General features: G+C 45.0%; 2 protein-coding genes and 1 pseudogene across 4 annotated transcripts; 2 read left to right on the top strand and 1 right to left on the bottom strand.

The window, feature by feature from the left end:
• The first annotated feature begins 387 nt into the window (after window positions 1-387).
• Window positions 388-2601, top strand: LOC128302379 (protein PTCD3 homolog, mitochondrial). Its single transcript, XM_053039189.1, has one exon. It carries the CDS (start codon window positions 452-454, stop codon window positions 2492-2494), a length of 2043 nt encoding a protein of 680 aa, XP_052895149.1. The 5' UTR covers window positions 388-451; the 3' UTR covers window positions 2495-2601.
• A 670-nt stretch (window positions 2602-3271) lies between these two features.
• On the top strand, window positions 3272-5255 carry LOC128300871 (leucine-rich repeat neuronal protein 1-like; annotated as a pseudogene).
• Window positions 5256-8065: 2810 nt separating this feature from the next.
• Window positions 8066-24645, bottom strand: LOC128305981 (DENN domain-containing protein 1B-like). 3 transcript variants are annotated; one of them, XM_053043635.1, is made up of 10 exons: window positions 23884-24645; window positions 22615-22776; window positions 16500-16824; window positions 15988-16420; window positions 15770-15918; window positions 15547-15687; window positions 14401-14433; window positions 13605-14231; window positions 11200-12156; window positions 8066-9124 (listed from the first exon to the last, which is right to left on the bottom strand). In XM_053043635.1, exons 1-10 carry the CDS (start codon window positions 23898-23900, stop codon window positions 8330-8332), a joined length of 3639 nt encoding a protein of 1212 aa, XP_052899595.1. In that variant the 5' UTR covers window positions 23901-24645; the 3' UTR covers window positions 8066-8329. The 3 variants fall into 3 exon arrangements, with proteins under 3 accessions (XP_052899595.1, XP_052899597.1, XP_052899596.1); XM_053043637.1 differs by having other exon boundaries at window positions 8066-9054; window positions 11333-11342; XM_053043636.1 differs by lacking the exon at window positions 11200-12156.
• Window positions 24646-25777: the final 1132 nt, after the last annotated feature.

The raw sequence follows: 25777 nt of genomic DNA, 5'->3' as shown, positions 1-25777 counted from the left end.
TCGAGAGATTGCTTTGATTTGACTTGATTATTTTTATCACACGTTTGTATCAATGTTTACACACCAAACATTATGGTTGACACGCAATTTAGTTGCTTTCTTTATTATCTGCACAATATTTCCTATGCATGAAATAATTTTTATTGAAAGTTCCAATATAATGTAAATTATTATTACCGCAAAGAACTCAAATTTTAGCGGGAATTTCGAATTACGATCGTGTTGCTGTAGCAACGGTGAAATATTTCACACCGCACACCATTGAAACATTTCGTTTACATCTTCTGAAACCTTTCACACATAGATGGCGCTGTGTACCTAAACAACATTGCTCTTGACACTTCTCATCCGTGATATAACACATGTTGTTTTTGTTGTGCAGAAGGAAACCCGGCGTGCTGCATTTACGACACAGTTTCTTCACATCAGCTACTGTTTAGTGACTGAAAGCATGAATAACTTGTGGAAATCGATGTACCGGTTACGCGTGCACTCACGCAACCAAGCGCTAGCGTACGGCAAAGTGTTAAGCGCGTCGCAAAGTACCTCAACTCACCACCCAGCGACATCCACAGAAACCGGTGTAACGAAGGAAACAATAGTGATACCAACCAGAATCGAGCGTGGCCCAACCGATATTCTGATGGCACTATCGGCCACAGTAGGATACGATCCAACTGCTGCCCATTTTAAATATCACGACGATCCGTACTTAATACCGACCTCCAACGCGAACAAGAAAACGTTCGCTCTGGCACAGGAAGCCGGTCGGAAGGCAGCACACTGGATACGGCAGGAGAACGCCCATCTTTTTCAACACAAAGAAGCCGATCCACCGGTACAAGCGTTCGTACCGACGATGGTTTACAACGAAGAAAGTAAGGTGGAAACGACCGATCTGCAGCAGCTCATAGAAAGTGTCGAGGTGAAGGATGCGATACTGGTGTACAAGCTGCTAAAGAAGAACGGCATAGAGGTTGGCGAGGAACTGAAGCAGCAACTGCTCGAGCTGGTGTGCTTTTACAACCACGAAGATACACTGCCGGAACAGTTCATCGAGGAGCGTTGGTTCCGCCAGGGCACGGTGGGCCGCGAAAGGCAGCGCAAAACGTGGAAAGACTTTGAGCTGGCGGAGGAACTGTTTCATGGGATGGAAACGAAACGCTCCGAACACTACTGTGCCATGATTCGTGGCATGTCTCGATTCTTTCAGGTGGAAAAAGCATGGGCCCTGTACCAGGAAACGATCGAGAAGGGTATCGAGCTGGACACGAACACATTCAACTGTCTGCTGCACATAGCATCGTTCCTGAAGGAAAGCTACGACAAGCGGTGGGATCTGGTGTGCGAAGTTATGACCACCATGAAGCAGCAACGGTTGCGCCCGAATCTTGGCACGCTCAACGGCATTCTGCAGACGGTGACGACGATTGGCGGTTATAATCATCCCCGTACGTACGCCCTAAAAACGCTGACCGAGTTCAAAAAGCTCGGTATCGAACCCTCGCTTGCCAGCTGGTACTATATGTTGGTGATCTTCTGTCGCGAACGTGGCCCAGTTAGTCACGTGCTGCACGACATAATGAACGAAATTGAGGGCAAAGAGTTTACGATTCAAGATCCGAAGGATACGTTCTTCTTCGTGACGGCGATGGACGTGTGTCGCAATCATTTGCACGATAAGGAGCTTGCTAAGCGGGTGAATCAGCTGTTACACCATGGTGAAAACTACAACTTGATTGGAGATTCGTATAAGGAATCAATCTACTATCGGCACTATTTTACACTGCTCGCCACAACGGAACCACTGGAAAGCTTCCTGGACACGTACCATCTTCTCGTGCCGAACGTCTACACGCCGGAACCGTCGGTGATGGAGGACATCTTACGATCAGTCGAGATGAACACCGCCATCGAGCATGTGCCGCTGCTGTGGTCGCACATGGTGCAGTTCGACCATACGAACCGGGAAAATCTAGTCAATCTGATGCTGCACATTATGGTCACGAACGAACCGTCGGCCGACGACCCGAAGCACGCGGATTTAGTTCAACGGTTTGCTAACATCGCGTGGGACATGTGGAATCGAATGGAAGAACGTGCCACTGGACCACGGGCCACTACCGCCACCGGCATGTCTGGGCAGATGTTGGGTGACGTACTGCTATTGTGTGCCCGTGCCGGTGATTACGAGAAGGCATCGGCCGTTTTCATGAAGCTCAGCAAGGAACAGAACACGATAGTTGGCGACCCGAGGGTGGACGGGTTGCAGGAATTCGTTAACCTTTGCATTGCCAACCGAACACCGTCGGTTGCGATACAGTGTCTGCAGTACTGCAGCGAGAACGGCTACCCGGAGGGTGTGGATATTGGGCGACATATTTTCAACTCGTTTGCATTGGATCAGACGCAGGTGTCTAAGATACGCAGTCTTGCCGGAGCGGAAGCAGTGACACCGATCAACCCAAAGCAGGATGCAGCTGGAAGCGAATGAAGCTAGACCTAAGATGTAGAGTGGGAAGAGAATCCAGTATCATTTAGCCATGGTGAATAAAAGTTTACACCGAATTCCCTTACAAACACACACTGATGAATATCTTTAATGCTGTTCAGAGGAAACCCATAATGTCGTAATTGTTTTGTTGGAGAGAAAAAAAATTACCCACGTGACAGTTCACGTGCGACTGTTGTATAGACGGTCAAGAAGAATGCAGGATTTTTGTTTTCAATATTAATACGTCAGTCATTAATTCAATATTTTATGTTCTAAATGCCTTTTTTTATACTTCACGCTCGCCATCATAAGGAAATCCCCAAAACATGTGTTCTCGGCTCAAACATTGTTCAAGCATGAGGCGCGACCCGAGTAGCGCCACTATTTCACACACAAAAAAAAGGTCAGTGTTCCGGCTTGACTCCACGACTGAACGGTTCCCATTGTAAACGTCGTTACGCGGCCCTCTACGCTTCGGGCGCGCACGTTACGAACAACGCGTGGTTAAGGCACAACATAATGCTACTTCACTGACCTTCGTCGATAGATTGGCTGTCGGTTCACGATGGGGGGAAACTTCACTCTTTTTTATAATAGAACTCGCCACGCTTATCGTTATCACGTTGATATGATAACAGCTGCAAAGGTTATAGTACCTCAGAGCGAGCAGTTCGAAAGTTAGCATTACGGTGTTTGAATTGTTGCCCGCGCATTACACACGATTTACGTTAGATGCATTTTATAGTTGTTTAAGTGTGAACTTGTGCGATTGAAACAATGCGGCTCATTCGGGTGTGGTTTGTTGTACACCTGAGTCTAACCGTATCGGTGGTGCACATGTTCGGTGAACTTCTAGACACGGCGAAAGTGTGTCGCTATATGCAGTGCTCGAAAGACGGTTCAAAGCTGACGCTACTGTTTAACGAAACCGTGTGGAAAGCATTCCATCAGCAGTTGTTAAATGCTACCTTCGATTTAAGGAAGTTTGACTGGTCCGAATTGGACAGCTTGATGCAGGAGGATCTAACGCTTGAGGTTGCGTTTAATCAACTCGTAATTCCCAGAATCGAAGAGTGAGTGAACGATCGTACGAAGGAAAACCCCTTCAATGCTACGCCCTAATCAATTACCTAACACACTGTTCACAGACTGCAGGGTCATGCAAGTGTTACAGCCTTAAACCTGGATAACAACCGCATAACCACGATTGAGGAGGAAGCTTTTGCGAGTTTCAGTAACTTGGTGACGCTCTCTTTACGCGGAAATATGATAACGATAGTGCACGGTAGGAAAACATGATAAACATATATCTTTGTGCTTTCGGTTTTGCATCCGATCAGACCAGCTAATGGCGCCGTGGAAGCTTAACCAATCTATATTTCACATGCTCATATTTTAGACTTTATCAACAACCTCAACAATCTGCAGCACCTTGACTTATCAAACAACTCGATTAACGATATCATGCGTTTGAAAACGTTCAGATTGTCACGCTTGACACACCTAAATCTCTCGCACAACTGTATCGAATCGGTGCGAACCGAATTGTCCAAGCTAGAGGCACTGGAAACGCTCGACTTATCCCACAACGCTATCAAAAAGGGAGAAATCTTGCTGCCCGCAAACCTTCGGCAACTGTGGCTGCAACACAATGAGCTGACCACGTGGCCATTCGAATCCGTGCCGGAAACATTAACGAGGCTTTCACTCAGTTTCAACCAGATTGATTCAACCGGAGCGCAGAAGAAGCAGGCAACAAACGTACACAGTCTTGATCTGTCCAGTAACAGACTGGCGAGCTTTTGTGGTGAATGTTTTCCGTTGCTCGTCGAACTGGATTTATCGAGCAATTATTTAGAAGCATTTCCTCGCTTCGGTAACCAAACAAAGTCCATCAGGAAAGTTTCCTTTAACCGAATGCCAAATTTAAGATCCATCGGGAGGAGCACCTTTGCAGAAATAGCAGGTAAGTGAGGGGAAATTAGTAATAAACGTTTTATCAACTCAATCTTTCTTCGAACGGATTTCCGCAGAACATCTACAAGAGCTTGAAATATCCTTCTGTCCACGATTGTCCACCATCGAGCCCAACACATTTGTCGATCTGAAAGCATTGAACAGAGTGAGTTAGAATATTCGTTAAATAGATATATGTTAAAGCATGTCCCATACTCCAAATTAATGTCCCTCCTTACAGCTTGATCTTAGCTATAACGCACTGCAGCAAGTGCCGGAAAGTATGGTCCACTGGGGGCAGATTAAGCACGGTGTGGATCTGCAAGGCAATCCGTTCAATTGTAACTGCTCGATGCAGTGGCTGGTCGACAGCTGATACCGGCGATGCATTCCCGGCCGGAACTGCATACACTCTTCCCCAAGCTGCGCTGTGCCCAACCGCCCATGTACAAAGACTACCTGATCGTTCATCTAACCGTGCACGAAAATTTGATGTGCCGAAAGTACCGCGAGATGGACCTACCCGGCATGGAAACGGTTGTCCAGACGATGAAAGAACAGCGGCAGGCGCAGGTTGTACGGGCGCAAAAAATTATTCTGTGCTGCCTGATAGTGGGTATTATCGTAATGAGTTGTTATTTAGCTCATCTGAAGCTTAAGCAATCCCGACACAGGGTAAGACCGTTGTACTATCAATGAATGCTTCTGCTTTTACGATTGCACTATCAAGATAAACGCATAACCATGACATCGTGTATTGCATTAATATTACACAACAATAAACCATACAACGGAACCCAAACAATGAAACTGTTCAATCGGGTTTGTAATATGTTTCGTCTTTTATTTGACATTCAACATCCGTTTTTTCCAATATATATATCTATATATAGTCTGTCTGTTCTACCATCTCTATGCTCTACCACGCACAAACTTTCGAACCGAACGAATCACCTCGCATGCACCACGCCCAATCCTCTAGGGAATCCTCTTCTTTGCGCTCATTCGTGTCCCTATACAAACACACGATATCCTGTCTAGTAAGGAACCCGATCCCTTCTGCTCTTCTACCCAACTCCAATCAAGAAGCATACGGTTGGAATGAATTTTGCTCCAAAAATATAGATTCAAACAAAACCCAATGTGGATTATCCGCCTTTCGGGTTCCCAGTTCTTTGTATTCGACTTTTAAACAATTTGAAGCAATTCGCATTCTTATCTCGCAAAACATAATCATGAAGCAACGATGACTCTCCTCTTCAACAGCATAAAATGTGGGGTTTGTGTGTGTTTTTTTTTAATTGTTAAAATTTAGCCATTATAGCAGAATTTGATCCACATGCCTTTTACCTCTAAATTTTCTATCGTAGATAACGATCTTTTACTCTGTGTTCTAATTTGTTTTTCCTTCTTTTGGTTAGCCTTGTTGTGTGTTGTTGATGGCTTGTTGTTTGTTGTTGACATGTCTTGTTTACAGTACATAATTTAAGATGCTTTTTTCATTTAATGGTCACGCGCACTTTGCACACACGATCGATTCTATTCGAACTCCGTCTTCCGTCCGCTTCATTACGATAATAAACATGGACGCAGTGTAGTCCGTGGTGACTTAACTTTGCTACCATTTGACACTGGAATAGTTCTTCGCCACTGCTTTGCCATGTGGTTGTTGATAGGTTTGTTGGTAAAACGTGCATGTCGCTCTTCCTAGCTTTATGTATATTGTTCCGGTTAAATATTGAGTTTTGGCTCCAAACGGCACAAATAATGACTGTTATCCAATAGGTTGGAAGTTTACTTCTTATAGTCGGTATAGTATTGGTTTGTTGCTTCTTCTGCCTTTTTTACTATTTCTTTTCGTTACATTTCCTAACTAAACAAAAATCTATCATATGTGATGTGATATTACCGTAATATAAAAAGATTCCACACACGGCTGCTTGCTCTTCCGTTTGGTCGTGTCACGCGCGTGTGTTTTGGCGCCGTGATGTTAAAAAACACCGTGATGTAAGAACTGTTTGTAAAGAGCTAGCGCGAGATAGAGAGAGAGAGAGAGCAAAAACCATGCGCTATTCAATGTTAAATGATGTTCAATGTTAATAAAGAACTAACAAAACACTTTCTTACCGCCTTATCGCAGTACGGCTAGTTGAGCAGCGTGATGCAAAAATGTTTGCAGTATTGAAGATCCTCCCCACCCCCCGGAGGATCGATAAAAATTGCTAACCTCCTCCATGTTACATTTTGACTAAATATCTTAAACATTATCACCTTAACGCATTAATGTTTGCTGCTTTCTACCAAAAGAGCGCCCCCGTTTCGTGGCGCCATCGGCAAATGGGCGTTTTGTTTTGTTGAATATTTGGTTTATCTATCGTAGTACGATTTATGATATATGTTTGTTTGTTTGTTTGTTTGTTTTCCCACCCGCTTAATATGATAGTTAAAGATGCGTTAAAATATCGTATTAAGCAGTTACACGATCACTCACTACTGAACGTTACGTTTCGAATAGAAATAGCTAAATCGTTGGCGATCTTTACGGCGATCAAATAAAACTTAAAACTGCAATCCAATCGGCACACCGTGACATCCATGTCGCCGCTTGTATATATATATATATATGATGTCTATGACTTGATCGTAATCATGGGCATGGTTAAGACGCTAACGCTACAGAACGCTTTCCCATGACAATATATACCTCCTGCCACACATTTGGTGTATGCTACTTTAACTAAACAACTACCTTTTCTGGCAACGGATACAAAAGGACCTTCGGGGGTTTTTTTTTGTGCCGTACATAATTTGTTTATTCACGAACTTTAGTGTGATAGTCGATTGGAAGTCTAAAGGAAGAAGATAGTAATAGCCGAGCGAGTTGGGGAAGAAAACAAAGACGGAAACTCTAACGTTATCGAAAGACGACGACCTGCACGGTTAAGGAAAGGTTGTGGAACAAAAAAACAAACTGTGCACGGCAAAACCAAACGTCCCTTAGATACATTTTAAAATGCTTCTGCACTATCCACTAGCGATCGCTTCAATGCGATAAACTATACTCAACCAGTTCATATATGTTCTTTATTCCATCGCTCAACTCAATCTACCCGTTCATTATCTCTTGTTTTTAGTAATTTATCTCTGCCTCTATTTCCTTTTCCATACGCATCTTCATTATTACCTCTTGTTTGTGTGTTTGTGCATATGTTTACGAGTTAAATTTACATTCTGTGCCATGTCTTTCCTCTACACTACATCCCCATCTGTGGTCGTCGGTTCACCGTCGAGTTTTGCTTGCAAACGCTTGCGCTAATTGTGGCTCTATTTTAAATCGTTTTACGATTATGTTTTAGCTATGCTTACCGCTAACTACGGTAAATTTATCTCTGAAAAGCATATCATTGTTACATACACCACTGCCGACATTCTTCAGTTTCTTTTCCTATCGACTGAAACCTGCCCAACTACGTTTCGTTCTGTATGACACTATTAATACTAAACAATTGGAACAAAGCTAAATTAAAAACAAAAAAAGACCACGATTGGAAGGGGAAAAAGACGTTGGCGTTGTTTTTTCACACAATAAATACACAAAAAAAAACAGTATTGGCTCTAGTTCGCTGTATGATAACTGATTAAACTTTTAATATGGCCTAAGCATTGATGCATCCGGATTAGTTTTATGCGCGCCCTAATCCTTGTATTCATTGAATGTTTAATATTTGCAGCGTATTAAGTGACCACCATTCCTGTTGTTGGAATGTGTGATATAATTTCGATTTTGAGTTTCTCCTGTGTGCATGTGCTGAGAAACTAGTTTTATTTAATTATCGTCGCCTAGGCAGCTGGCACAAGCTCGCTTAACGCTGACCATGATCAATCGAACGTCGTCCAGTTGCTAAAGGTTGATTTCGGCTGGCCGCTGCTGCTATTCATCGGCGGGTATTTGCTACCATTGCAACCGCCGAGCTGGCGGCCACCATTCGGAACCTGCGCATTATGAAGAAAATTGGTCGTGTTCTGTTGCTCGGCTTTACCGGTGCTCCCGTTAACGTGCAGTGTCGTTGGCTTTGTGCTACCACTGTCCAGCAGTGAGAATTTATCTAGACCATAGTTTCGCAACAGTTCGAAATCATCCGAGACATTACTTTCCCGCGCACTGGCACCAGTACCAGCACCGTTGGACGCGCCGGTGCGCTCCCCGACGCTGCTGTACGAACGCTGCGGTAGTGATTGTCCATCGCTTCCCATCCCTAGTGCCCGGTGGTTGTGTGGTTGGTGAGGTTGATGATGAGCAGGGTGCGAAGACACGGCGACGTTTTGTTGGTAAAGCGGTGTAAAGTAAGGATAGACCGGATTATTAACGCTCAGGCTGGTCGAGGGAAAGGACGCCGTCGGCATCGTTACGCCGGATGCATTTGCCAAGCCAGACGGATAGCTGGAGGGTGTTAGTGCTGAGCTGGGGGTCGCATGCGAGGTGCCGGCCGGGCCACCCGTACCGATTGGTTTGGCCCGCTCATTGAGCGGATCGAAGTCCTCCAGCTCGAAGCTCGAGTTGGTGGTATCCAGCGTGATTAGATCTAGGGATTCTTCGTTCACCGGTGGAGTTGTGCTTCCGGTGGTGGCTCCGGATGTGGACGCAGGGAAATCGGGTGTGTCACCGTTTTGAGACTGCGAAATATAGGCGGTAGGAGTGTGAGAACATGGAGCAGCACTAGCTAGCTTTACGGGGAGTTGGTGGTGGTTGGTTGGTTGGTGTGTGTGTGTGTGTGTGCACCAGGAGTAATCCTTCGCTAGGTACTTCAATGAGAGGAAAACCGATCATTTACCCAGCACTGAAGCGAAACTTTCGGTAGCTCATAAATGATCTACAGACCAAGAAGCAACACACCGCATACATTACAAAGGTAGATTGAAACATTATGCTAATGTTCAAGACTTGTTATATATTTAATTCAAAAATTACGACTCAATTCAATCTAATACTTGGCTCAAATCCCATCCAATGCATAAGCAGAAAAAAGCATCAAAATTAATAAATTCGTGCTGAAATCATATGACCAGTAGAAGCGTGTCCAATTCAAACATTAAAAAACCAAAAAATCTTACTTTACTTTAAAAAAAGAACAGCAATCAAAAAACATAACAACTAGCTACCTTCAACAAATCACTCTACCAAGCAATAAACAAAAAACAATTCATTTAATAAAGCAACACAAAACAGTATAATATTAAAGTTGTTTGGCAACAGGAAAAAAGCAATACAGTCACCGTTTACCATAAAAGCTTACTAAAATAGTAACAGATTTAGAAATTATTCTGATTATTCTGAGTTTAGGCATCACACTAGCGAGTATGACGTACGATTCGGGAAGAAGACTCGATAGAACGATAAAAGTAGCGATATGATCGTAAGCAAACACCGATAGTGAGTAGAGATCGTTTCAATGCGATAGAGAAGGAAAGAAAAACACCGAGCAGAAGATGATGTACGGATGAGATACACCCCCTGCTCCCACAGTCAGGATGATTTGGGCGACCCTGTTGTGCACAAAATGGCGGTGAACGGGATGACGAAAGGATGATAAAAGGTTGCAGATGAATGGAACATAAATGTGCCACACACAAAACAGCGTGATCGTGACCGAACATTCCTCGATGATGAGTACACAATGGTAAACTATACAAAAAAACAAACACACAGAGAAACACCCACGCAGCATTAACCGGTGTGTTTGCCGTTTGTGGTTCCGCAAATAACCCCCTTCGCAAATGAAAAAAAAGCACAGGAGTTTCGGTAAAATGTAAAACAAAGAACAAAGCCCACATAACGCAACACTCATCACAAAGTTGACAAGACAAAAAAACAGGTACAAGGAAGATACAAACAGGTCTTACTATAGTAGTGGATTAGAGTTGTGGAAAGCGTTAACTGGGTACTCCTCCGGCTACACTCCGCCGATGGTGTTAGACGGGAGTTTCTGGTTGAGTTTGGAAAAGGCGTAGAGGCGTTCTGTTCAACAGACAGCAGGCAAACGTAAGCGCGCTGTTCTTTGATATATCGCTTCCTAGGCAAATAGCTATCATCATCAGTTCTTTTCCTCACGGCACTCCAGCCGGACCAGTGCGCCAGCAAATGGACGGGATGAGGAACACGTCCAGCAGCTCATCTTAAACATCCTGCTTCGCCACCGTTTGCATACTTAGCTTACGCTCGATCTTAACCCGCATCTTAGAGATTTCCGCGGGCCGAGGATTTCCGGAACGAAGAGTTTTGTTTGTTATTGAAGACATAGTTGGTGAGAGATTCGAAAGAAGACAACATCGTCACAAGCGTCATCCAAGCGCATTCAATGGGGTACAGGCAAAAAAACGTGAGTGTGTACGAGAATTAAAGCAGTACCGGATCGAGCATTACGCGCAGCAAATATAAATCAAACGGAACAAGGGAAGAAAGAAGGGAAAAAGAAGGGATATTTGATAAAAAGAGTATTAATTGCCAATAAGATAAGCTGAAATGGAATCGAATCGAACTGCGATCGAAATCTAACGTTATTGTGGAGGGGGGAATTAAAATTAAAGAAAAAAACAAACGAAATCGATTTAATATTGCTGGAGAACAGCTAACGGTAAGATAAGGAGAATGTGGTTGGACATTCCGTTCAAGAGGGCACCGTAAAGAGTCGAAACGCGCAATAGAGCAGCAGAAAGCAGTGGAAGGTGTGGTAAAGGGCAAGTTTCATTACCTCTTTGCGGAAGGTGGGCTTCGGCGCAAGCGGTGGCCGTTGCGGTGGCTGGGGCGCTTGCGCTTTCGGTGGATGTGGCAAGGTATAGGCGTGCTGCAATGGTGGCGTTTTGCCTGCTGTTGCTGCTGTTGATGCTGCTGCTGCTACGCTTTGTACGATCGGTTGCTGTCTCGGGTGTTGCGTTTGGGGCAGCAGCAGCGGTAGGATGTGGTTGCTGTGCGTTGTGCTATTGGACGCGGGATCGAGCACATGCTTGCGGACCACTGGCTGACCGAACGTCATGGACATGCTGGTGGTGGTCGTGGTCGCCGTACCCGCATATCCACCGACCGCCGTCGTCGTCGTCGTGGTAAGCGTGATCAGTTGCTCCTCCTCGTCGTCGAACTGGAGGATGTCGTTGCGCCGGCTGGCCGCATCGGCCTGCGCCTTCAAAGGCGGTGGAGGCGGAGGGGAAGGTAAGGGAGGTGACTGATCGATGGTCGACGGGGAAGCCGTACCGGAGGGAACAGCAATCGGTGGCTTCGCCTTCGGTACGGCGGTAGGTATAAAGTTATTGTAGGTACGATAGGGCGATGAGTTCGACGAGGAAGACGACGGAGGTGACATGGGTGGGGGAGAAATCTGAATGGCGGCCAGGGCGTCGGCCGCCGACTGGAAGCGCCTCGGCGGTATCGGTGGACACGGTGCATCCGGTGAGAGATCGAAGTTTGTCTGATCGTCGTCGTTGTGGTAGTCGCCGCTGCCATTGTTGTTGCAGCTATTGCATGGCCGCCCGGTGTGCTGCTGTCGCGCATTATCGAGCTCCAGGCTTAGCAGCGGTTGCGCACCGACTGCCACCGACTCCTGTATGCGAGGTAGAGCGTTAATACTGCCACCCGGTGGACTGACCGGTGCTCCCGCCCGGGATGATGGCCGACTGCCGGCGTTCCCGCCTTCCGCACTGTTCGTTGGCTTGAGCTGCAAGGGAGGCAAATGCAGATTGTTGCCCCAGAGTATGGAGACAGGATAGGACCACATGAGAACATCACAACAACACAAACGCACATACGGGATTACCCACACGCACAGAGGGAGTGTGTGTGTGTGTGTGTGTGTGTGCATGTGTATGCCGAAAGTGTGAGTAATGGAATGGAATGGAATGAATGCGTGCAAGATATGGCACAGAAAGGTGGAAAACGATAGAAAGGAGAAGAAGATGCACTTGATATATTCACAGCTAGGATGAACGATGAAGGATGGTTGTTTTAATTTTAAAATGGCTTCTTTTGATCCGATTTTGTTAACATAGAACAGATTTTGTATGAGCCACAAAACCCAAAACCGAAATGAGATGGAAACAGCCCATCATGAACACGGTAGAACAAAATCAAAGTAGAATGCAACCACAGAGAAATTTAGAAAATGATACATGAGCATCACAAACCGCATCACATCCATCCAACGGGGACGACATTTGCATCGTTTTAACTGAATTGAGTACGACTCTTCGCTATTCCGACAAAGACACTTTCGATTAATTTTTCTAAGTGTACCACTTAGTACACCATGTATACTCCTGCAGGTATACAATACCAATTGCAAAATTGTCAAATCAGTTCCAGTCTTAACTGCACACTCATAAAAAATGTCTTGGAAATTATACGAAATGGAATTTAAATTGCAAATATTATATTCACAAAACAAATGCTACGGCACACGTTATTACTACCTCCACGCCACTGACAACACACACAGGGATGGCAGCACGATGCGGCAAAAATGACAATGGTTCTCAGTTGTTAGTGACACAAAGTACCAATTTTTAATAAGTATTGCATTACGTTCACAATCTTAGAAAATCACACGCACACGCACTCACGCACACGGTATTCGACCCAAAACAATACGTTACAATTATTGAGTGGATGCTCACAAGTTAAGGATGCATTTTTTTCTTTTCTTTTGCGCAGCGCTTAGATGCTCGTTAATAGTGCAACAAAACAGATGCATTATATTAAAAAGAAAACATAAGGTATTGAAATTTGTGTGGCAGAGAATAAAAACTTAAATTTAAAAATACTATTCAGTCACTACCCGAAATTATGGTTACTAAATAAATCGCGTAAATTTCAACAGGAGCTACATCTTTCAGCGCTCGTCTGGGTCGGCAAATCATAAAAGGCCACCGCCGACAGTAACCATAAACACACATCAACAAAATTCGACGAACAGAAAATTGTTCACAAAATTATAAAACTTAAAAATTCATTCATTCCACGCAGCGCGCATTACGCGTACGGTGCATTCTAGCTGTCTGTAGGTACAACAGACACACTGGAAAGGATAGTTACTGACTCGTATTGCATGCTATGGGAAATCAAATAAATGGTACTCCAGACGGAAGAAACCGTTTCATGCCTACTTACATTCCGATTCACAGCGGGCGATTTGAACAGCGTCAGATGATGCTGCATCTCCTGCCACAGGTTCATCTCCGACGATGAGTTCGAGCTGGTGGGACTTAGCGTTGGGCTGCGTATGTCGCTCGCACTGCTGCTGGTCATATGGTTGTTATTGTTATTGCTGTTGGCATAGCTGTGATTGTTGTTGTTCATGTGGCTTGTGCTGCCAGCAGCACTGCTACCGCTGCGGGTCATCGCCGCCGAGGCGCTATGATAACCGGCACTACTGCTGTTACCGGCACTGCTGCCACCACCGACGCCCCCATTGCTTTGCGGAAGCGACTGATGCAGATGATGATGGTGGCTGCCCAGCAGGATATGTGGGGAGTTGTGTAGCGAGGTTGACGATGGCGTAAGCATTTGGTGCGGGTTGTGCGTGTGGTAAACGTCATCCGGCAATGCGATCGTCTGCGGACGCTTGTTAAAGACGGGCGAGTTTGGCGCAGACTGATGGTGTCCACCGACATCGTACTGGTGGTGCAGATGCATACTGCTGCTGCTATCGAGCTTCGTTTTCGGTGGGGTCGTTTCACGAAACTTCGACCGTAAGCCCTTGTAAGCAGTCTTCACACCTTTGCCACCTTCCTTGACCTAAAATTGAACGGACAGTGATTAGTTGGGTGGTAAAACAGAGCGTTCTCTTATCGTCATTTATCCAACACATCTCACCAAGCATAAACAACATGCCAGTAACGTGGTGTGATTAAAGTACTTCTCCTCAATCGCAAAAACAGAAACGGTTACAACAAAACCCACTCACCGATTTGACGGCCGAACGTACTGCTGGATTAGTCTAGGGGAAGCAACAGCAACAGCAGCGATATGGGGCAGCAAATTGTAGCGGCATTAAGAACCCCGGGTTGACGAAACACATTCCCGGGCACAGGCAATTGGTGGCAAGCACAAACACCGCAGCGAAGACGAATTTTCCCCCGAAAGCGGTTGGTGGACAGCGTGTCGAAAAACCACGCCACGCAACACCCCGCGTAAAGTACACACACAGGAAGCACAGATCGGTCACAATGAATAGGAAATGTTTGGTTTAAGTATCCACGTGTTGATAGACGCAATCACATGCACCGTGTATGAGAACGAAGCGTCAGGTAGCGAATGCACACAACCCCGGTCCAGAATGTGAATGTTTGCGTGGTTTCGTAAATGCACAATGAAGTAGAAACAGTGTAAGCAGAGAGCCGTCAAAGAGTGATGCGATATGATGCGGAAGAAAGAATATGAAAAAGATGCAGAATGATGAGATTCATGATCAATTTAAGGATGTTTCTTTTATAAACAGACGGGCCTAAACTGGTGATAGGGTTTACAGGAAAAAAAAATCATAACAATACCAAAGCAAAAAGAAACCATCATTTAGCGTCAAATTGAAACAAAAGTCATATCGTGCGAATTGATCATCGAAGCAATTCTTTATTGAGAAATCTTAAAAGGTGCTATACTAACTGGCTAATAGGACATACTATCCTTTCGGGTATCGACGGGAGATTCAAACTGTTGCTCCAATTAATAATAGCATCGAATTAAGTAAGCATAATGTTTAAAAATTAACTTAATCAACGGTAAAGTACTCATATGCAATCATCACAAATCGGAATGTTAAGTATAATTCGAGTAATCACAATGAAACGTCGATCACTTGCATAGCATAGATGGATACCTATTGCGATCGGTCACTATTAAAACTACTATCAAATGTTCTCAACGCTTAGTGCAGCTGTCAATAAGCATTTAAAACCAAGTCAAGTGGAAACACTAAGAAATTAAACAACCGAAAAAAGGTTACCAAAACGTGCCAAATTGAATGAAACCACAAACAGGGACGGTGCATAACAGAATGGGAAGCAAAAAACCAGAATGGAAAATGTGGCCACTATCAAATCAACGACACTACCTTATCCTTGAAGTTCTTCAGCAAATCCTTGTACTGTTTCGTCTTTCGGCCCGACTTTTCCGCGTACCGGAAGTACTCCACCTCGAACTCGTCCGAAAATCCCTGACCAGTGTTTAGCATATCCAAGCGTTCTTCGATAAACTGTTACAAGCGTTATGGAGGAAAAGAAATCATTCAGTAAATATCGTCCTAAGCTGATGCTGCTTCGTCTGTATGTACACACCTGTTGGAAAATCTGCAAATCAAGCATTTTATCCAGAAACGGTCGTAAATGCGACGGTCGGGACTCGATGAACGTTTCCGGATCGAAGGTAATTTTATCGTTGAACTTTACAGCATCCCGATATCCACCAATTAATTGCACTAGAATACCTACAGAAGTAGAAGGAATTAATTGGATTGCCGCAAATATACATTCACGGTTCACGGTTTCTCCCGTACCTAGAAATATCTTTGAAACCCGATCGCCCCGATGATCGGCCTGGTTGGAGAGCTGTTTCTTGAGCGAGCTCACCAATTCCTGGGGCATACTTTTCACATCGTCGAACGGTGTTTCCTGCGTTCGTTTATCACAGTTCAGTATAACGACGTCCCCAATTTCCTCCCGCCGTAACGTTTCGTACACCGCCTCCGGTACGCCGATCAGGAACGGCATCGGTGCGGCCAGTATGTCCTTCATCTGCATCGGCAGCACCGGTATGAAGATGTGCTGCCAAACCATCGGATAGAGGAAAGCGTTCGCCGCCTGTACGCACGACGAGAGGATGTCGAGCCGCCGGGAAACAAAGATGATGCGCCGCTCTGCCAGCATAGCGGCGAATATGCCTATCATGAATTTTGGTTCCACAAAGTTGTAGTATTGATTGAGATTGTGCTAAAATGAAACAAATGGAATGGAACGTTATTACTGCTTGACTTCAAACAACCGCCGCAACCACGGCAACTGCACTTACATTCTCCGGAATACTGGGAAGCTGGAACTGTTGAGGTCTTTGGAATAGGAACGTTTGGGACGCTCGATCGTAGTGTAGCTTCAGGCAGGCGCCCGGTTCCGGTACACCCTTGTTGTACGATTCCGCTAGAAACGATGCAAACTCGTTCGGTCGGTTCTTCCGGATATCGGCCAGTACGTTCAGAAAGCGCATGAACGTATCGTGCCACGGAAGGTACGTAATAATCACCATCGCTGTGGGTGATTTTGGATCGTGCCGGCAGAACCCGAACCGCCATTTCGAGTCAATGTTGGTCAGCACGAACGAGTGGACTTGGATGGTGCGACTGGGGGAGAAATAAGACAGAAATTTATCAGTTGAAATGTGGTGAAACGGTGACGATTAAGCTCAGCAGCACTTTCTTTTCAAAAATTTTCGTTTAAACCGAAAAAAAAACTGTGTTCAATTTGTCTATTGCTCGTTTATATAAAACTTGCTAAAACAATCAATTATATGTGAGCACAATACTACCAAAAATTGATTCTTAAAATGCCCTTAAAAATTCCATCATTCCGTGCACAGACGGTTCCGTAATCTAAGTTCTAAGTCTAACACTTGTGATAAAGAGCTAACCTTCAGGTATCTTTTTCAATGAAATTAAGTCTTTCACTGCTACTTACCGGCCATCATGATTGATTGACCGACCGGCGTAGAAAGGTACTAGCGACCTTTGCAGGGAATAAAGGCACGAAAGGAGATAAGAAAGCCAAACCCATGTGTCACTTGATAGCTACGTTTGTCCAACTGTTGGCAACCGAGTGCTGTTGCTTGCACACTGTGTGTCTGTCAGTCTGCCTCGATCACCTCCGGATAATAGTGCAATGACTCACGCTGTTCGCAGTTTGGGCTTACTTTTTTAGCAAAACTTAGAACTTTTTCCCCTCAAAAACGCTTCATTATTAAATACATGACACAACACTATTGGTACATTCCATCAAGCACGCTTCAATGTTTGGTTGGTTTTGGTGGATAAAAATAAATCCGAATCACCGGAACTTCCCATTCGGAAGGCGTCATTTCCTGCTCGGTGTGTGTTTCGGTGTGGCACGCAAAGAAAAACGTGGCGTTCACACACGAGGGCAGAAAGCAACAAGAAGACACCGCGCTCCATCGGTATCTCGTAGTCATTCCGCTGCGAACTAAATTCATTAATTCGACGTGACGTTGGTCAGCCGCCAGTTGTGCGGTTCCGAGAGTGTGTGGTTGGGTTACGTAAATTATAAACCACTTGTAGCGGTGACCATGACACTTTTCGCGTGCTGAACCGACGCCTCCCATGTGTCGAGGTGTGCCACGAGAGTTGCCTGATGGGTAATTAATTGGTTAAATATTAGCAAAACCCTAGCAGCTTCGTTTTGGTGGACATAGTGCTATGGACAACAAAATTGCCTTTTAGTTGAAGTTTTCCTACTGGATAGAGGAGATTTATCTGTTGTATAGCTAAACGAAAAGCTCACGTTGATAAATAAAACTAAAACTCTCCAGTGGTCATCAGTTGGACAATGTTTGCATTGCAATCTTAACACACAGCAACGCTAGCTAAACGTTTTAAAAGACAAGTCATAAACATATTAAACACTAACTTCAACTCCATTGCCGTGGTGGTGGCGTGAACCCGTTGTAGCATGACCAATCTCTATTATCGACACACACAAAAAAACCCAACTGAACCGCGCATATGCTCCGGTGCGACGATGAGTCACCACCGGTCAGTCGACGGCAGCAGTTCCCGGTATCGAGAGCACACGTCAGGTTGTGGGGCCGCTATCACGATGGTGGAACGAAGGAACTGAAGGTGAATGGTTCCGCGACACACAGCGTTAAAGGTCGAAAGCACCATATTTCCGCCCGGTTCAACCGGTCGGTCTCGTAGCCGCGCACGCTTGCTTCTTTGTCTCGCGCTCCAGTGCGCTAGGTGCGCTTCCCGAAACACAAGCCCCATCATATCAAGGTGACTCAATGGCTTAAGATGATTTTCTTTCAGCGCGAGAAAGAAGATGAGAACCATCGGTAGTAAAATTCCCGTGCTGCGAGTGAGTGGACATAAAATGCATAACGCGTAGAGGCGCCGGAGATCGTTCTTCCGCTGACGGAAACAATGACCGCGGCGCGGATGGGACCGGTGGCCGTAAGGGGTTATATGATGAGCGATGAATTCCATCGTTTCCACAAGGCGACGACAACTAATAACCAGTCAGTTACTCCGGGCCAACTGATCGTCCATCGGCGCAAGTGGACGAGCGCGCGGTGCTTCTTCATCATCGGAAGTGCACCGTAATTGATGCTGGTACCGTCATTAATACACGGCACACACGCATACTCGTGAAGGCAGCGATGTCCAGTCGAAACCGGAAATGGTGCTCCAATTCATATGAAGTCACAGCGGACAAGCAACAACATCTTCCCTTCCTACGTCACTGCGAGGCACTTCGCATCCCACCAACTTCACCATCTCTCTTCCCGTCCCGTGTTGACATGTTGGCACCGGAATGCTACATTCCGCATTCGTTCGTCACAGGGCATCGTCAACGCCCGTGGACATCGAACCGATCGATTCAACATGGCACGATTATGTGGGTATCGTGTTGCATTCGTGTCGGAAACCTCGTCGGCCGCACGCATCGCGTTTCGGAATCGATCAACTGGAACGGGCCATGGTAGTGAAGACATTTACGCGACCATTACAATGATAATTTGTGGAAACAGATCCGAACCAGCGCAGAAGAATCCAATTATTGGCAGGAAGAAACGTGTGTGCCCTTCGTAGCCGTTTGCATTCCCTAAAAGCCACCCAAAAGAAGTCCCTCGACAGTTGCCCGGTCTGTTTGTGTTTGCGGCAAATGGGATGGCTATCACCAACGACCCATATCGTTTTTCCCAATCATCATCATCATCAACACCAAACCGAGACCGCGGCCTTCAACTCGACGATAAATGCTTAGTCGCTAATCTTGTTACTGCGCTGCGCTCCAGTCGGTTAGCTCCCGTTTGGATGTAATTCGATAAATATACATTCATTGCTGTTGTGGGGCGCTCGAGTTAACGTCAGTCGGTGGTCTGGCCACCGATGGCATTTTCGGGGGGGAGAGGGCTGATCTGCTAGACTTACCAACAACTGTTGCATTTGAAGACACACACACACACACACCCGGGAGTGTACACAAAAACCATCGGAAACATCCCCATTTCCGAACGTCAAATCTAGCCAAGTGAATTTCAAACGTAAACAAATGGGACAAAACGACAAAGTCTCGCTTTGCTGCCAATTCCTAGTATTAGAAGGCGATTTTGCAGATGATTGCGTTTCGAAGTGCGACTCACCGAACGTCACCAACATCCCGGGGGCATGCATTTCGTCCGTCCATGCAGGAAGAAGACGATGAAGGCCTCCCCACAAAGGCACCGAACGACACACCATGGCGTAAACGTAACGGAGAAGCATACGGTGCTGCGGGTTTTGCATAATAAACGTGCCAAATCGAGAGGCCACACTCGAGGCAAGCGCGATGACAATGTCCCAGCACGTTCAGCCGGCAGATCGCACACTCCCCGTGGATGGATGGGCCGACGCGACATTTCGAGCGATAATGAATGCGATGCGGTCACACACGCAAACCCCCACATAACCCCAAATGGTGCAAACGAAGTGAAAAGAGAAAGGAAGGGAAACAAAACAACTCCATGTCCAGCAAAGCGCCAATGTCGCATGATACCGAGGAGTTTCTGTATGTGTCTGTGTTTAGCATTATGAAAAGGGTGGCCACGATTCGGTCCTCCCTTTAATGGCGTCACGTTGGAAAGGGCGTGCGATCGAGTGATAGACGTTTGATTAAATTCCGATACCATTATCATGCGGTACGAGACAATGAAATTGTATTCAAAACGGGTGCCACACGGTTATGTCACTACGATGACGGCTTTCGATCGAATACTAGAAGAAAAGTCATATTATTATACCAGCAATTAATTTGAATTGTTGGTTCATGTTGTTTTATTCATTTTGTATCGATTGTGAATATAAAAATCCCCAAAATAAAACAAATCCATTTGAGCCCACATATTTGCTGCGATTTAAACAATTGAGAAATCGTCGAAGCTCATCTTTCCCATCGCGCGAACGTCAGCAAATCATGCGTAAAATAACTCTTTATGGATCATAACCATTTTCCCGCATAGAGATCTTGCTAAAAATGACTTCATTTCATGGCATTTTAGAAGCAGCGGCAGATGTGGCCTCTGCTTTAAAGTCATCTGTTTCACAGGGACGTTAGAACTTCCTCATGGACCGCATGACGTGATAGGGAGCTATAATGACACGATATCTCCGAATCCAATCTAAACATATTCGGTGTGGGTTTGGCCCGATAGGACCTGTTGATAGGAGATGATGCCAGAAAGCATTTATTCTAGGACTTGGTGTGTGTTTGCAAGAAATTTTCGATGACAACTGCTGACATGCGATTTGTGAAACCATTACTTCCGCCGAATTGAATGTGATTCGAGCAACATTGCGGTTAAGCCTCATCGTGCTAGTCATGCCAGTCATGGTTCCCTAGTTCCGGACTGTGTAGCGCGTCTTCTTAGAACAATCTTAGCCAACATTGCAACGGGCATTCATTTATAATTCATTTATTCAGCTGGAATGGAACTGAAGTATTCTCAACATCCTACTGAAAAACCTTGGAACTCAGGTTGGAAGCACGTCATATTTTGAATACGGAAGAGTCAGAACAAACTACATTTTTTTTGCTTAATATACGCAGAAAACATTATCATTACATTATTTTGACAACTTATTCTTTGCATTATTACTAAAATCTACTGGGGCATAACAACCTCAAAAGGTCTAGGGCTGTCCTTCCTGGCTTTCTTTGACTTTATTAATATTCAACAAATCGTCTACAATCTGATAACTGGCGAGGGATGTGAGGGAAAAAGGGCAAGTTCCTCATCGGCGGTCGGCGAAACAAACAGAAAACCCTGAGCTAGACATGTTTTGCTTCCAGTTATCAATCATATCTCGTGCTGATTAAGGGGGAGCTGTAAGTTCAGCGAAAGTTTATACTAATTAGCAAAGTTCACCGTCAAGGTCAACGTTCTCGGACCGGCTGCATAACAAGTCTAGCCATCGTAAAAGGGTAAATAAATAGCGCCAACCATCTCCCGTCCATAGGCAGAAATTCCTCACTACAGGTGGTACTGAAGATTTCAATCAGAAATACATTTTCCTACCTAACAAATCCGCAAGGCCAACTGCTGTTCTTCCACGCTTCCACGCATTCCACAATCAATAATAAAAAAAAGTACGCCCTAAGCCATGTGCCCTAGTAGACATCAAAGGCAAAACAATCAAAACGCAACATCAGAAAGAAAAAAAAATCACCCCGGTAATCGTAGCAAAATTATTATTGGTGGCTGCTTAAAATTCGCTCATTAGGAACCATTTTCGGTTCGGGATTTCCTTCCGTCCGTGGTCCGGTTCCGGCACGGTGGAGCAGGTGGCCCTCACGCTACACAGCAGTACGCCATGCCACGCTGGTGCTGCGGAGAGCATAAATAACAATTCACGCTCCGAAAGCGAAGCGATAAAAGTCAAATCATCGTCAGCACCCGGGGCACCGATGTGGAATTTCGACCGGGCGTGATGGGGGCTCCGGGGTGGTTTTTTTCTACGCTGATAAGTGAATTCTAATTGTGTACGTCACGAAACAGAACGGCCTACAGAATAGCCGTTGCAAACTGTTGAATTTTGGGAGCACACTTGTCGAATTTACTATTTTTTTTTTTTTGCTGTTGCTCCATCTAAACGGAATAGAACACAATAATCCTTTTTATTGCTACCGAAAGCACGTCCGAGAGGTGCGAGGTTTTTTCACCAGCCATTGACACAATGTTTGTTTCAGTTCCTGCTTGAATGCCTTCCTAAGCTGGCCCTGTTTTTGGTACAATTTTGAGCCATATCTTTTCAAAACACCTTTCGTCTACTGATCAACCCGTCAAGTGATGGATGTCACGCTTAACAAGTGCCTGCCTTTCTCTCGCTTTCTCTCTCTTTCTCTCTCCCTTTCTCTCTTACCTTTCAAACGCACACGGAAACGCAAACGCAGGAATGTCGGTGGTAACCTTCGCATCCTTGAACGACTCCGGGAAGCTTTCCACGATGTGACCCGGCGCAGAGTCGTCGCCCGTACCCGGAGCAATTTCGCACCAGAACTCAAACAGTCGGCTGACATCCTCCCTGGAAAAAAGAAGAAAGCATTGGAGTATGAGAAAACGAGCCAAGAAACACGATAAGGAAAGGGTACTTTATGATTCAGAACCCCAACAAATGAGCCACGAGCACGCACGCACAAGTTCAATACAAATATTGGGGCGAGGAATAACAAATTGCCATTTGAAACGATTTAGATACGCCTACTTAGATTCATGGAAGCATAATAGGATGAAATACAAGTACAATGAAGGGACTTCACACACAAATCTGTCTCCTAATGGTTACTAACATTTCCCCGGCATGAAGCATTCTTTACCAACCAAATCGAAATCGGGTGATTGAGCCTATTCTTGTTGAGGCAGGCTCCGGAAAATCCAGTTCTCCCAACGAAAAAAACCCCGAAAAGCGGGCACACCTTGTTTTTCCCTGCCTGAGAAGAAAATGTAGAGCACATAAGGGTAAGAAAAAGACGCCCGCTGCGAAAAAACGGAGCCAGCGAGAAAAACGGGCCCTTATCGTACGCGAGACATTGTTGCTGCACAAGCGGAAAAACGGGAAAAAGTACGCGCAAACGAAGGAAAATTGTGTCTCTCTCGTTCCATATCCAAGCTAGGGGGATGGCATTTTATTGAGGAAAATGGTTGTGTTTAGGTCGAGATAAGATACTAGTGAGCAAAGGAAAAAGGAGAAAATAAATCAGCAGCTGTAGTAGTGGTCGCTCACACACACTCGCACGGTGTGAGTAGAGCACATCTCATCTCACAGCTTCGTCCTTCAGGGATTGCTGCGCGCTCGTTCGCTCTCGTGCGCTCCTTTTCTCTCTTTCCCTTTTACGCTTATCTGTTTGTGATGCTGATGAAGGATGCTGTCTTCTACTCATTCTCTAGAGCCGTTCGGCCTAGATTTTCCTATTCTATTCTGTCACGGTCTAACCTCGCCCGTTGTCCTTGTGACCATTACGCGCTTGATGAATGAATGACCCACACAATGAAACAGGCACAGAGGACAGCTCGCAGAAACTGCCGTGCCCGTGACGCTCTCCGGTGCACTTGTGCTTTTACTACTACGCCAGGCTAGTTTGAGACAGGTCAATGGGCAAAAGTGCTTACGACGGTGCCGTGAAGTACTTACTTGATTCGCGAGTTCATGTCACTCCGAAGGGCCTCCCCGGGAAATTAAATGGGGAGGGAGAGTCAGTGGGCACAGAGCTACGTACTACACACTTGGGATTGGTAGTAGCGTATGTACTAGCTCCCAAATCCACACACGCACACACTGACACACCTGGCACAAGCGTGAAACAATCGCAGGGCAGATTACAGCTCTTTTAAGACGCGCCCACAGCCTCACACGATCGATCTGGAGAAGCTCTTTGAATGATTGCTTTTTTTACGTAAAGAAACACCAGGTACACACAAGGGCACAAATCTTCACTATTCACAACACAAAACACGCAGCCACACACACACGCACACACCCACACACGCTCTGATTGCACCTGAAATTGCACTTTTTCGCAAGTGCAATGAATCTTTTGGGGGGGGACAAAAATCAACAACAACAACGCTGCCAACACTCCCTCCCCGTGGGTTTTGCTGATGTGATTGGTTTTCTTTCTTCCCGATACAGCATCTACATCTTCAATTTGCAACCCCCTTTGGCACTGTGGGGTGATTTCGAGCTGGGGCACAAGAGATTACACACAACCAGCACAAACACACGCACCTACACTCGCACACGTGCGGGATACGCAGCACGAAACTCTCTATTGCTTCGTGGTTTGCCTTTTTCTGGCGAACATATTGCAACGATGGAGCTCTTTGCTTTTTGCTGGCCGCGGATAGATGCACAACATCACCCCCAAGCACACAACCACACCAAAGGAAGCACACACTTAAATTATGGGAGAGGACACATCGATGTGCTTCAATTGTTTATTCGCTTGCAAATACAACACGGAACTCACTTATCCGTGACCAATGGAAGCAATTCCACGGATAATCGAGACAGGGTGTTGACGTTTGCCTTGAATTTGTTTATGGCGTGCAGTTGTTTTCTGCGAGATTCAATCTACAGTGTATTTCGAAGAAAATTAAACAAATAAACATAAAGTAAATGCAAAGAGACGCAAATAATGCATAACTTTTAAGTTTGTGAAAGGAAAAAGAGAGACTTTACATATGAATTTATATAAATTGGTCGCAAGCAACACAAAACACGTAATGCAGGGTTCGAATAGCAAGTTGGATGATCCCGCACAAAACCTAGATAATTATCATCCACAAGACCTGTTATAACAATTTGGTTCGATTATACTACTCATAATTACCAAACTTAAGCTTTTTTGTAATGAAATTAGTGTGGAAAAAAAATTAAAAACAAAAAATTCTGAACCGTAAATCTGGCAAAATGAGCAACATTAGCGTCCTCTATTTGTGAGAATAAACATGATGCAATTCAAAATTGGAAGAATACTTCGAAGTATAAACAATAAAATTCACATGGGAATGCTTCACTGCAAATAGCTTTATTGCTGTATTACTTTCTTGAACAAACAATTATCGTCTAAGTGAATACTCCAGTCCGGAAAAGCTCTATCCATTCTAGACTGTTATTTAATTTAAACCCTATTCAGTAATCGTGATCGGAGTTATTTCTGGATCAATCAATTCGTTTCCATCTGCTGTTAATCCCACGGCAATGTTCCTTTTTATTTAATGGGTTACTTTTCTATTTTATTACAGCACATTAGAAGCAACATATAGTAAATATATATATAGCTCTTGACTAAACAACATTGGTAGCAATTGGCATATAGCCACTTTTTTACTCTCATTGCCAAAAGAGTAGAGCCCTCCAAGAGCTGTGTCACACAACTGCAGAACGCATTCGATTTCATTGATTGATTTTGTATGTTTGTGCCACACAATAATACTTGCATGTACAAAAAACTGCCCTTTATTGCTTCTCAAGCACTAGGTTTTCATTCGTGATTCAACCATTTTTTCAATGCCTTTTTCCCCTC

Source organism: Anopheles moucheti, chromosome 3 (genome assembly GCF_943734755.1).
Source record: "Anopheles moucheti chromosome 3, idAnoMoucSN_F20_07, whole genome shotgun sequence".
Taxonomy (NCBI): Eukaryota; Metazoa; Arthropoda; class Insecta; order Diptera; family Culicidae; genus Anopheles; species Anopheles moucheti.
The sequence above is the reverse complement of the archived record's forward strand: the minus strand, read 5'-3'. Positions and strand labels throughout refer to the sequence as shown.